This window comes from Apis laboriosa, unplaced genomic scaffold (genome assembly GCF_014066325.1).
Source record: "Apis laboriosa isolate Shangri-la unplaced genomic scaffold, ASM1406632v1 scaffold5_cov152, whole genome shotgun sequence".
Classification (NCBI taxonomy): domain Eukaryota; kingdom Metazoa; phylum Arthropoda; class Insecta; order Hymenoptera; family Apidae; genus Apis; species Apis laboriosa.
In genome coordinates this window covers 1,944,128-1,958,684 of record NW_025223857.1, presented here as the reverse complement: position 1 = coordinate 1,958,684, position 14,557 = coordinate 1,944,128, and the positions used below count along the sequence as shown (strand labels likewise).

At 26.8% G+C, this 14,557-nt stretch overlaps 2 protein-coding genes across 4 annotated transcripts; both read left to right on the top strand.

Annotated features, from left to right (window-relative positions):
• Window positions 1-304: 304 nt before the first annotated feature.
• On the top strand, window positions 305-3,100 carry LOC122718269. Its single transcript, XM_043943162.1, has 8 exons — window positions 305-391; window positions 806-998; window positions 1,120-1,237; window positions 1,332-1,454; window positions 1,564-1,671; window positions 1,762-2,028; window positions 2,106-2,379; window positions 2,475-3,100. The coding sequence occupies exons 1-8, from the start codon at window positions 305-307 to the stop codon at window positions 2,580-2,582; spliced, it is 1,278 nt and encodes a 425-aa protein (XP_043799097.1). The 3' UTR covers window positions 2,583-3,100.
• A 2,518-nt stretch (window positions 3,101-5,618) lies between these two features.
• On the top strand, window positions 5,619-13,068 carry LOC122717916 (galactosylgalactosylxylosylprotein 3-beta-glucuronosyltransferase P). Of its 3 annotated transcripts, none has more exons than XM_043942439.1 (5): window positions 5,619-5,751; window positions 10,821-11,029; window positions 11,100-11,481; window positions 12,016-12,173; window positions 12,431-13,068. In XM_043942439.1, exons 2-5 carry the CDS (start codon window positions 10,832-10,834, stop codon window positions 12,827-12,829), a joined length of 1,137 nt encoding a protein of 378 aa, XP_043798374.1. In that variant the 5' UTR covers window positions 5,619-5,751; window positions 10,821-10,831; the 3' UTR covers window positions 12,830-13,068. The 3 variants fall into 3 exon arrangements, with proteins under 3 accessions (XP_043798374.1, XP_043798376.1, XP_043798373.1); XM_043942441.1 differs by having other exon boundaries at window positions 5,619-6,542; window positions 10,821-10,999; XM_043942438.1 differs by having other exon boundaries at window positions 5,619-6,542.
• Window positions 13,069-14,557: the final 1,489 nt, after the last annotated feature.

Here is a 14,557-nt window from a genome sequence, read left to right as displayed (position 1 = left end):
TAGAATTAGATTTTATTCTATGAAAAAATTACTATTTTTCTCAAATTTTTTCTATATATTCAACCATAAAGAAAATTCACAATTACAATCATAAAATCTATGTATTTCTATCATTCGAATTATTCTAACATTAAACATAAAAATCAAACAAATAATTTTCTAAATAATTACAATTTCTACAATCAAAATTAGTAATTTTTTAATAACTTGATTAATCACTAAAACCTTGCGTAGTATAATAATTGAACGTCACAATTTTTATCCTCGAAATTCCTGAAGATTAAAGAGCCGAAAGAATGCAATGATGACTAGTGGTCGTGCACGCTTAGTGGGGCAGTCAGTATACAAGACTATAGTCTCGGATATTAATAGTCCATGGAGCGTGGACCGAGTACCGTTAAGGCCGAATACGATACACCTTGGTATCTTACTAACGGGGAATGTCTTGTAAGAGCGAAACGTGTAGAGCCGAGAGATCATTGACAGACAAGCTAGTTCAAACAACGTGATATTTATATCCCGTTGATCCCGTTGATCCCTTCATATTCGAATAATGCTTCCCTCTTGTTGCAGACAATAACTTGTTGGATCTATGAAATGCTGACAGATCTTCCGTTTGTTTTAGGTTAAGATTTTAATTCGGCCGCTGTAATAAGGTTAAGGTTAACTATGCCTCATCTGATTTTCATGATTTTATAATGAATGAGAGAAAAAAAAAGTGTTACGATTGAACGATGTAATAAACGATTAGTGTAAAGTACGATTATAAAAGAATAATATGACATAATAAATATCAAATTTATAGCTGATACTTTTGTGCCTTACGTGTCATGCAAATGAACATCCGGAAACGAAACAAACGAAATCAAATGACGTCGATTCGACAACGGAATCTAATGAACCACCAGAAGGATATTACGCTTTTGTTAAATCACCAAATGCAGAACCGCCTAAAGTGAGGCCACCACCTTATATAGACAGCGATAAAGAGTGCTATGGTACATGTGCTATTTTAGTAACGTTAATATTACGGAAGAAATAATTAAAAAATAATTTTTTTCTATTGTTTCTTTATATAAATTGTATATGTATTAATAAATTAACGATTAAAAATTTTAGATACCGGTAAACAGGGAAAAGGTTTCGTTTCTATTCACAATATTTGTGGAGATCTTAACAAGGGTTATATTCCACGGAATCCTATGAATCAATATTTCAATGGTTCGTCATATCCTTTGTAAGTGTAAAATATAAAATTTTCGTAACAAATCTTAATTTCTCTATATTATATCTTTTTTTTTTACATTTATTACATTTTTTTTTTCTTATAGTGCATTATTGAAAAATCACACGCTGAAATTTTTGAGCAAAGCGTTGCCCATACTCAAGGCTGATGATTCATTACCGAAGGTGGCCACAGTTCATTCGTACTTCCAAAACTCGTTAGTAAACATGTAAAAATTTTAATTTCTCGTTATATTATTTTATAAAATTTATTATTATATAATGTATTTTTAATATTATAAAATGTATATAAAATATATTTTTTTTTTCAAATATTAGTGTAGACACCGATGAGAAACGAAGCAGAAGTAAACGATCATCCGATTCAGAAAGCGCGTTAGACACTCTCAGAAATGGTCGTAAATTTTGCGAGAACGGTGGAGGAGTGTAAGTTATCAAATATTAACAATCATCAAATCAACTAACTAATTAATTTAAATTCGTATCTACAATTATAATCTCCTGTTTATATTGAAGAGTTTGTATGCTGTACAAGGCTATACAAGGTGAGCCATTGGCTACATCAGCAGCTGAGCGTCGTGACGAGCCTTCTACTCCCGAGTATCGTCAACGAACACCGCCACAAGAGAAACCAGAGTACACTGGCCCACCTACTCCTTGTCCAGCTAAAGTGGAATACGCGACACCTGTGTTCGCCAAGAATTATCAAGGAGTTTGGCGTTATGTAGTTCAAATACCTTACGAGGGTTATTTCACACAGACTATTGAAGTAACCAGATGCATGTAATATATATATAGATTGAAATATTATAATTAATTATTATTATCGAATGATTATTAACATCTAACCATTTTTATAGGCAATCAAGATGTCATTATTTGGATGGTGGATGTCTATCATCACCAAGATGGACTAGCTTACTAGTAGCGGAAATTTTCTATCCCGATACATTCGTGGAAGAAAACCAAAACTCTAGAATCAATGGTCTAAGAGATATTACAGGTTCACCACCACCTGTTCACGATTTTCAAAATTATCAACAATATTTACAAAAGCGTGCTGGTGAAAACGAAGCTCGAAATAGTGGATCACAGCATCATTGCGATGGTGTTGATGAAATGGGTTGTTTCCAGGTTCGATTCGAACAATTTGAATAGATTTTATGGATTTTAAAGTAAGAAAAAACTGTTTTTTAATTCCATTATATTTTTATATATTTTCGTTACAGGTAAGATTGTATTATGACTGGTTCCTGGTACCAGGAAGCTGCAAGTGTTGGCGTCCCGATTATTTCAACCGCTATGTCCGTCGAAGCGGATCTAACGTTGAATTGTGATAGAAGCTTTGTGTCAGATCGCATGGATGAGCAAAGGGATGCATTCATGAAACTTAAATCGATAAACATATCGGAAATTTCATTAAAAATCTTGCTATTTTGATCGTCAGATGATCAAGTACAATTATTTTTAATAATTTGTAATAATTCTAATTATTGATTATTGACGATAATAATTTTAGTTACTGAAAACTAACAAAATATTAGATCATATATACATTATATATGTGAAGAAATATTTTTTAATTCTAATTATAATTCGAATTAATTTTTGATTAATCGATATCAAAGTAGATAGATAGACGGGATCGATATATTAGCTTTAATATAATTGTATTAAATTCGCAGCATCGTGCAAGATTTAAAGACTGAAAAGAAATATCATGAATGAATACAATAGAATTTGTACTTTTAGAAAAATTTGCAATATTTGTAATATTAATGCGTGTTGTTATTTAAGTATTTCTTTTTTTTAATTAATTTAAAGTTTCATAAAAAAGTATGAAATATATTTTTTTAGACGCGCAAATTTAATTAATGTAGATAATTCTCTTTTTTTATTGATCATAAGCTAACATTTCAGTTGTACTAAAATTGAATGAATACAAGGATAATTAAAAGATTTGTTATAAATAGAATCAAGATTTTTCAATGTTTTTAATGTTTTTGTATTATTTATATTGTTACTTTTTTCATTAAAAAAAATATAGGAATCGATACTGAAGATATTTTTATTAAAAATTCATATTCATTCCATTATTTTAGAGTATTGTTGCATTATTTATTTTATATATTTATTTTTGAATATGAATATATTTTTTGATTTAGAAATGAGAAAATTATAATTATATTAATACTTTTATCGCTGTATCAATTTGAAAATTGTATATTTTAATTTAGTTCTCAAAGTAGAATGAATTTCATATTTATTTTCAAAAATATGAACAAACTTTTAAACTGCTAAAACCAGTTGTTTCATATTTTTATAGTCGATATATGAAACGACTCAAACGACTATATTCGAATCAACATAAAATTATATTTTCCATTTCAAAATATTTATTATATGTTATTTACATAATAATATTTATATATCAATAAATTGCAACGTACTCAAAAGATAACTAAAATATAATTACGTTCATTTATTTAAGAAAAAAAAATTATAAAATATCGAAATTACAATAATAAAATAAAAGAATATATTCTCAGTGAGAGTAGAGTGACATAAAACGAATATAAATAATTAAACAAACCGTCTTATTTTGATTTTATATATTAATAGAATTTTCCATGCTAAATCGTCGATTATCAAATTCTTAACTTAGTCCCCATCGATTAAAATAGATTTAAATTTGCTGTATGAAATTATAAAATGATCTGTTTTTGTATAGGTCATGGCTCAACTTTATTCTAGACCTTCCTTCCCTCTCTCGTCTCTCCTAAGCGCTTTACGCAACGCATTCAGTAATTGCACATGTAATTTCTGCATTATACTTATCTTAACCTCAACAATATATGGTACATACCTATGATTAAAAAGAAGAAAATTCGGACAACGTCGTTTATAATTCCTTTCCAAGATTCGTAGGCAACCGTGGTCGTTTACAATGTTACGTACACTATGTGTATAAGTATTGCTCAGTTGGATCAATACTCCGGTCCCTGAAAGACGAGGCGAGAGATAGTTGAAATAATGATGGTTAGAAAGAGAGAAAACCACATGGTGTCTGTCGAGCATGGTTATCGATCGATTCCACTTGTTATGAGGACATTAAGTTAACAAAAATTAAGAGACAATTCGCATTGATTTTATTCTATTATTGAATACGAATAATAACGAACAGTTTGAAAAACTACCTTATAAACCGATTGATTTACTAACTAAACTTTCCCTCGTATCTACTACCCTTAATCCTGCATTGGTTTTCTTGATTAAATAAATTTATCAAAAATTGAAATTTGAAAATCGGAGTTAATATATTTTGAAAGATTTATCATTCGATTTTCATTCGTTGATCAATTCTTTTTTGTTTAATTCAAGTATGGACTTAATCCTTACAATATTAATCGTCATTATGGTGAATCGGTAATATTTATTGAAATCACTATGTAAAAGTATGTTATTTCTATTTAAATAATATTTTGTAACTTAACTTCACATTTAATGTTTAACAATGATGCTATTAAACTTTTTTTTTATCATTTGGGCAAGATTCTTTTTTTTTTATTTTATTTTTACATTATTTTTTTATTATAGTCGATGTGGATTTAAAATCAAGAATAATAATTGGTAATAAATTGTTATTAAACATTTTATATTAAATTGTTAAAAAGTTTCAAAAAAGATATTTATAAATTCAAATATTGTAATTAATAAATTTATTATTAGTTATATTAATTGGAATATTACTTTAATTATTTATTCATATTTGATTTTTTATGATGATCTGATTGCAAAATCGATAATTCCATAATTATATAATTCGATATTATGCTTCAAGAAGATATTCAATAAAATAAATGAATCATATAATGTATCACTTATTCTGTTTGTATCATTCTATTCGAATAAAATTTTTATATCTTTAAATTTACATTGTAATTTAAACTAATCATTGTACATTATTATATTGAATTAAAAATTTTATAATTTTTAAATCAAATATATTTCCTTTGAATCTTTCTTGAATCAATGACGCAGTTATAATGTATTTAATATCCAAATCTAATTGATCGTTTGATCGTTTGATCAGAAACGATCGCTACGCAGATGTTTGAAAGATCGATAGAAACACCTACTCTGCGCCAAATACATTCTTCCACGTGATTCAGTATAACGCGCATATGTATCATGATAGTATAGAAATGTATATTATATATTATATATTATATATATATATGCGTATACATATACACATACATATACAAGTAGTGACAGCGTCGGCTGCTGCGCCAGCTGAAACGAAATAGTGGGGGTTATATATATAATGCGAACGTAGACGGATCGCACAAGGGGAATACAACGAGGGAACAGTTCAGTGTTAACCGACGGAGGAGTATCATTTCATCGTCGTTTTGTCGGATTTTTACGTCAGGTGTATTGTTTCCTCTTTTCGCTGACAGAACACAATTGAAATGTACAATAGATAAACATGCAATTAGGAAGGTAATTAAATAGACTATAATGTTATCAAGAACATCGAAACGGTTTGTCATTAACTGAAAACTGATCGGTTTATTTTGCGCACGACATGTGGCCAACGTTTCAAAGCGGTTCGAGACTTCTCGCTAAAAATACATTTGCCAAACGATCAAAGTGCTGCAGATTAGTGAAAGAAAAAATCAGTGATGTTTTATAATATAGATCATCCTCATGCCAGTGGCAATATGCTTCCGTCACCCGGTCTTTCGAACGTAATCGTAATACAATGAAAATTCATGAAAATCGATTCCAGGGAGCGATCTCTTGGTTATTCATATGTTCTAAAATTCTCATGATTGTCTGTCAATTTATTATCTACATCGCAAAGGAAAATAAACACGATTCGACGAAACGTCATTTAGCAGCGATGGAATCTGTTGCAGTTGTTAAATGGATTTGCTCTTTATTAATATATTGAAGACGTAAATTTATATTGAAATATGGACAAAACAGTTGTTAAAAATCATGAAGCAACAACATCTGGTACATCATACACTTTATGGTTTGGTATACAAGTGTATCGCAATAGAATAGTTATCGATCGTAAAAAATCACTAATTTCGAATTTTAATGAAGATTTACCATCATCATATCACGAAAACGTCACAGTGTCATAGCTACCGTGGTATTATTTCTTATATTGTAAAAAAAACGCGCGAACACTTAAAATGTGCGGTAAACTATTTTCTATACAAATTACATAAAGAAAGAGAACCATTACAACTCATGAAAGGAGTATGAACACCGTTTATCAGGTAAGTTTTAATCTACTTTTTGTCTAAGATAAATAACAGGGACATTCAGAATTGCTTAGATTAATAATGATGTCTAATTAGTCGATTGCAGAAGGTTATAATATAGGAATTATATTTTCCATTTAATTTTTATATATAAAAATTAATAAGCAAATTAAGAAAAATTGATAATTATTCAAGCAGATTAATCGTGCGTATTTGTAATTCGTATCGATTGAAAAAGGAAGGAAAACATTAAATATAATCAAAATATATTTTGAATCTAGATAAAGTTTTTCCGTTAGTACAAAAGTATATTGAAAAATACAGAAATTCACCGGTGTCAAGTGGCGCCACTAAATTGAAAGAATTTACCAAAGGGTTTAGAGAATTGCAGCTTTATGTGACCTATTTTTATACGCAACCGAAGTTCATACTGCACACTACATCAATTATAACAAGTATATATTATTATAATTGAAAAGCTGATAAAAAAAGCACAAAAGAAATATATATCTGATTGATTATATTATAGTATAATAGAATTCTCTTATCTGAAAAAATTATAAAATTAACATATATATTTTCATCATTGGCCAAAACGGATATATTTATAAATTAAATCATTTAATATCTCTTCACGAAAAAAGTAAGCAAGATACGTCAAGATCGAATTTCAAAACATTGATATAGAAATATAAAATAAGGATTATGATCAAGAATCATAATCAACGTGTACCGCCAGAATTTAAAAGCCACCAAAGGTTTGAGATCATCAAAGGTTGAATTAGATGAGACGTACGAGTAGAGTATATCTCTTGTCTCTGTGCCGTCCCGCTAGCCAACTTTCCAGCCACGAGTACGTCTGTCATGGCGCTAAATTAAGTCTAATCGATCCTTTAGTAGACTATTTGCAATCCTCTAATTCAATTATGTAATGTCGCACATGTTGAAATTTCACAATTTCGAAACATGTTTTAACATTTTAATTATTGACTGTTTTATTTTTATATTCTTTATTATTATTTTCTTTATTGCCTTTTTTTATATCTCACATTTTTCCCTTTTTTTCATTATATCATATATCATACATTCATATATTCATTATATATATATTTCGCGGAATTATTTTTGGTTTAATTTTGTTTAATTATATATATATTTTTTTATTTTTAATTATATGTTCAATTAAGTTTAACTTTGTTAATTAAATATTAAGTGAGTGTTTTTTGTATATAAAAGATATGATTCGCGATAAAAACGAATATAGGTATACTTGATTTAAAACATAAGCAAACATATTTTTGTCTGTTTCGTTATCAATCATGTTACATTCTGGCGCGAAAATTTATTGAACCACTGTTGTTATTTTATTTGAAGAGTATATGTAATTAAGCATATTTAAAAAAATGATTTATTATGTATAACGATGTGTAACAAATTTTCATTAAAATTTTTTTCAGCTAAAATCTTTCTTAAAAGGAATAAAATTTTCAAAATTTCAAGCATATTTTGAATACAATTTTGTCTCGAAATATTTTTCACAAGGTTACAAAATCTATAAATTATTTTATATATTATTTAATATTTAATAATTATTTTATAAATTATTTTATATATTAAAGTTTTATTTCTATCTGTAATGTCGTTTTAAACAAAATTAAAAAAAAAAACTTTAAGGATTGATTTCACTCCTTCAAAGTGATATTAAAAACATCATTAAAAACAAGTTTCACGCATCATGCTTTACATATTTATAAAATTGTATAAAAGCAGAATTTTTATTAGTTTTGATAACACGTAACATAGGTAAATGAAGATTTTTGTGACTGATATATGCGAATAAAGTAATCATTTGTTTATTTTTTTGATAATTGCAGATATTTATAATTTTATTTTTCAACTATTATAAAAAAAAATTGTTGATACAAAACAATACTTAAAATTATATTTCATTTTGTATATCTGTTACATTGACATCAGCAATGAATTAATGAAGGTTAGAATAATTATTTTTAATTATTTGATTATATTCATAAAGGCAAATTGAAAAACAAAACTTATCTTTTATATAAAGTAATTTTCTTTTTTTCGTAAATTTTAACGAATCGTAATTTATTTTATAGATAAAATTTATAAAAAAAATGTATAAAATTTTACGCATGAAGATCTTTTCGTTCTTACCTCAAATTTGCGATTTCAAATGCAATGTAACAAATGTGCTAACTTTCATCAAAGTCATATCATATTACAATGAATAAGAGTAACAAGCTTACGCATTATTTTTTTCTTTATTTTATTTAATTTATTTAGAATTCAAATGAAATAATATCTCTACTCTAACTTACATATTTTAATTATTTCTTTAAAATTTATGTTAATTCTAAACCTTATTCTTATATTAATTCTCTTTTCCAGATATGTGCTATTCACGATATAAAATCAATGATATTTCGTTCAATGGATCTTTTTTGTCAGCTTTCGTGCTTCTTCAAAAATTTGATTCGCAGTTGGACAAAATAAATAATACTAAAAAAAAACTTAACACATTTATTAGAAATATTTATTCATTCGTCCGAATATTTTTGTCTTGTCGCGTTTTAAAAAATCATAGCGATTTTGATCGAATAGTAATTAACAAATGTTTCTTTCTTCAAATATAAACGCTTCAAATATAAAGGAATTCACCTCCACGCTTTATCAACACACAATTTTTTTCGTTTATCACGATTGTGTGTATTTTATTTCCTTTCTATCATCAATGATATTTTGAGCAAATAAATTTGTCTAATTTTCCGTCATCATTAATAAATTTATGTGTAAAAGATAAATTTTTTTTTTTACACTCGTTCTCTCTTATCGTTTAGCAATATAAGATAATGGAACACTTGCTTTGGATATTATCCGCAGCTGTCGAAAAAACATTTTATTCTATTATTGATAAGGAAGATCTATAATATCTTCCTGTAATAATTTTTTTTAATATTTGTGAATTTATTAATTAGAATTAATAATAAAATTATATTATTAAGATAAGGAATGAAAAAAAAAATAATTAAGATATCTAATATTTATAAATAGTATGGGAATAGTTTAATTATATATATGTAAGAGATTGAGTCTATTTGGAAGAAAAAATAATGATAAATTAGAAATTAATTCAAATTAATTTTCAAATAAAAAAAATTAGATAAGAACAGAATTAAAAAATAAATTATCTATAGTGTTATGGGATAGGTATTATTCATCGAGATATAAATTATTTTTTACAATAATATTAAGACTATCACAAAAAGTAAAATCGCAATAAATATTTATAAAATGATAATAAAAATAAATATTTACTTAATATAATCATAAATTTCGCAAAATTTTTATTATTATTTATTAAAAATATATATATATAAAAACCGACATTTTTAAAAATTAAAACATTGACAATTTTCTAGAAAATACGTAGATAACTAATTTTTCTACATTACATTTTATTACTTTTTTCCGATTTTTAATTTAGAAAAACATTATCTTGCACAGTATCAATTTGAAGAAAATTTATAAAATTTATAAGTCAGTATTAGAACTCAAAATTTAATATTGTAAACATAATGGAATGTTATCATTATTAAAAAAATCTATTTGGAAAAAATATCTGATGTATAAAAAATTATATAAATGATTCTTCAATTTTTTTTAATTCCTTTAACTCAATTATGCGATATAAATAAATATAACACTTGTTAAAATATTGATAGTACGAAACCATGATATTGTTTGGCATTCTTGATTCGAATATATAAAACGTTACAATTTCATAATCATTAGAGGAAATCCACCAAATATCATGTATTAAAATTAATAACGTGACAATTTTTCAAAATCTCATCTGCATAAAGAAATATATACATATCGCCGGAAGCGTATATCTTATCGTTTCCGTCTTATAAAAGCTTTAATGCACGAGGATGTTATATTTCCTAATTTTACTCTCATTCGTTTGCGAAGTGAGCAATTTTTGAAAGAAAGAAGAAAGGGAGAATAGTTTCGATGATTTTCATTATTTATCTAAACATATACCTATATATATATGTATATATATACATATATCGCTTGAAATAATTTCAAAATTATTAACTTGTCAGTTTAGAGGTAAATATCATGGTGATAATATTCCTTTTTTTTTTTTTTTCTTTCTTTTTCTATGTAACTCTCTAATTCAACATAAGATTTTCAGAAATATGTGTTAAATCTATTTCTTATGTTTATTAATTATGTTATTAATTTTATCTTCTTATTTTTCAGGTTCAAGTATAATGAAGTCATCTATGAAAATGGGAGTAATAGCCTTAATAGGTCTTTTCGTGGTGTTTTACCAATACCATTTATCAACCAGCGTACGATTCGATCAGATCGCCGATTTCAACACGGGTGGTTCCGTGGAAGACAGCCCTGTTCTATCCCAGGAAGACGTAGAGCGCTACGTAAGGACGTCTAAATTCAAGGAAGAAATGGTAAATCTTCAAAAGCATCAAACGTACTTCACGACTGCCTTTTTCTAAAACATTTGCTCTCTATTTGTAGATCAAAAGCGCTGTGTATAAAGTTCAAGAGATGAACGGGCTGAGCCCAGACATAACCTCGATGTTAGTGCAGCAGTTAACGAATCATTTGCACAAGGATATTCTCGAATTATCCGAGAATAATTCGAAGAATGATCGAAACGTATCGTTGAACGAAGAGAGACAAGAATCGTCGATGAATTCGAATAAAATGCCGGAACCGTTGTATATAATCACGCCGACGTATCATCGGCCAGAACAAATACCGGAACTCACCAGGATGTCGCATACTTTGATGTTGGTAAAGAATGTTCATTGGCTCGTTATCGAGGACGCGACCGTTGCCACTAAACAAGTCACGAGGCTATTGGAACGAACAGGATTGAAGTTCGAGCATCTGACTGGTAAATTCAATAGATTAAAAATTAGAACGGAATTTTGCAAATTAAATTGGCATTAATTAAATCTAATCGTGAGTAAAATCAATTGGGAACAATCTATTTAAGAATAATTATTTATTTTAATACTAATTTTTATTATTTTATACGCCATATTATGTGTATACCATGTATATTTTTTCAAAATAATCAAAGGAAAGCAATTTCGAAATCTTAAACACTGCTGAATCGATATGTATAAATAGTTTCGATGAAAATTAATTTCGTTGATCAATAACCATATTACCAGAAAATTAATTGAAACAACCGCAAAGATCTTGATGAAAAAGCTTCATATTGATTTTGTTAGTTAGTTCATGTTTAATATTGTAATACTCAGCATGTTCACCGTGCTTTTACAAACGTAGAATCATATTGACATTTATGCAAATTGATATATATCGTTAATGTATATTTATGTATATTGAATTGTATTATAATGTTCGACTTTAAATATTTTTTTTTAAATACTTTTTTAAATACTGTGTTTTTTCTTTCCAGCTCCAATGCCTGAAAAGTACAAGCAGAAAAAGGGTGCCAAACCACGAGGCGTGTCTAATCGGAATCGTGGCTTACAATGGATCAGGGCAAATGCAACTAATGGCGTCTTCTATTTCGCCGATGATGACAATACCTATGATATAGCACTCTTCGACGAAGTATTATTTTTGCAAATATATTCTTATTACATAATAATATGGATAAAATTCTTTAAATTATAAAGGCTATGAGAAATATATAATTTTGATATAATTTTATGTATAGTAAAAAAAAAAAAGCGAAACATATTTAAATTACCTGAGATTTTTTTGCTTTTATATAAAAACTTAACATAAAATTATATCATTTACTTTAGATAACGTTATTTAATCGTGACTATACTTAAATAATTAAACAGTAAAATTATATATTTTAGATACGTAAAACAAAACGAGTCTCCATGTTTCCTGTCGGTTTATGCACCAAATTTGGTTTAAGTTCGCCCATTATTAAGAACGAAAAATTCGTCGGATTTTACGATGGATGGATTGCCGGTCGGAAATTCCCAGTCGATATGGCAGGCTTTGCTGTAAACGTGAAGTTCCTGCTTCAAAGGCCAAATGCCTCGATGCCATTCAAAGCTGGATATGAGGAAGATGGATTTTTGAAAAGTTTGGCACCGTTTGAACCGAAAGAAATTGAATTCTTGGCCGATAATTGCACCAAGGTACTCGCTTGGCATACGCAGACAAAAAAAAACGAACCAAGTGCACCTCTTGATATGAAACTGTACGGTGAAACGAACCTAGTTAAATTAAAACAACAAATAGTATGATGTTAAGTCGATAGCGACTGCATTTTCGAGTTCGATCTAATTTTAACGATTAATAAGTACGAAACAAAGTGATTCAGTGCCTGAAGTATTGTGAAGTACGATTGGCGTAGTAATGATCTTCTTTTTTTTCTAATTTTTTTATTGTTAATCTTAGAAAAAATAAGAGAAGCTATAATTTGTTTAGTTAGTTGTTAAGATCTCCATAGGAAATGTTGTAGATAAATGATCTTTATAATGTTGTTTTTGTTTTTTTATTAAGCTTGTTATTAATCTTGAGCAATTGAATTTGGAAAAAAAAATATGAATTTTTTTTATAGTTTAAATTTTTTTAAAAAAATTAACGTGCAAAAAAAATTGAAATTGATCTAATCTTGTTATGAAAGTATGCTTCTATATAATATAGTGATATTTTACATATAATATATTTAATTAATATTAAAATTTTAGTTGTTACAATAATTATTTAATAAAATGAAGACCAATTAGCGCGAGAAAAGTGATTCAATTGAAAGTTATTCGATGCGATAATATTATGATAAGAAAAAAAAATTTATATTAGAGAAAAAATTTTATTGCTCAGTATAACTTCTTACGTTATTTTTGCAACTTCTTCCGTTTTATTTTATAAGTTAGTTGTTTTCCATTTGTTCTAGCTTCGCAACTACGTATTTATTTTGTATCTGATTAATGAATCAACTGCTTCTTTAAAATCATACATCGAATATTCATTAAGTTTTTAATGTAACAAAGTGAATACAAATTATCTTTTGTACTTATTCTTATATAAGTATCGTTTTAAATTATATTTCTATCAAACAACAACATGTATGAATTTATCATGCGAAATAGCGAGTAGGAAATTATTTTATTATTTTGTTTTTATAATTTGATCTATTTTTAATTAGACCCATTGTTTCTTTAATATTATTATTTCATATTACTTTCTGTTATTTTTAAAAAAATTGATTATATGTGCATAATATATAATATTAAGTGAACAAAAAAAAAAAAGAAAAAAGGCGATGACAAAATATTATGTGCACTGGTTTTTAATAGATCATAAATAATATCATAAAATTAAGATTATCGCAATCTGCAATAAAAAAGATTTCAATCATCAAATTTGATATCATATCCAATGCATGCGTAGATAGGAAAAAAAAATGAAATACAACAAAGCATTTCAAAAGATCTATAACAAAATCTTATGAATAAATATTAATTTATATGACTTTTAAATATATTTATTTTAAGAAAAACAGATCTTTTGAAGTTGCATCTCAATATTAATTCATCAAAATAATATAAATGAATATAGAAAAGAATATCTGAAACAAATTTTTTAATTATCAAATAATCTTTTTCAAATTTCTTTGCTTTTATTATTCAAAAAAAATTTAAAATTTATGTTTAAATTTTGCACGCATCCAGAATATTATTATTTAGTCCAGCAATAGCAAAATAAAGATTAAAATTATAAAGAATGGCATGTTGAACGAATATAATTATAGTTATTTTTTTTTTACAATTTATAAGATTAACAAATTTATTTTCTAATTTGTTTAAATATATCGATATGGATGATTCTTACAAAATTAATTACAAATACTTTTATATTAGTAAGAATTTGTCGATGCGTATACATAATTTTGTAAAAATGTTGATGGGCACAACGTGTATAAATTAAGTTTGCAGTTTTCTGCAATTTGCCCGTATTCTAATTAAACT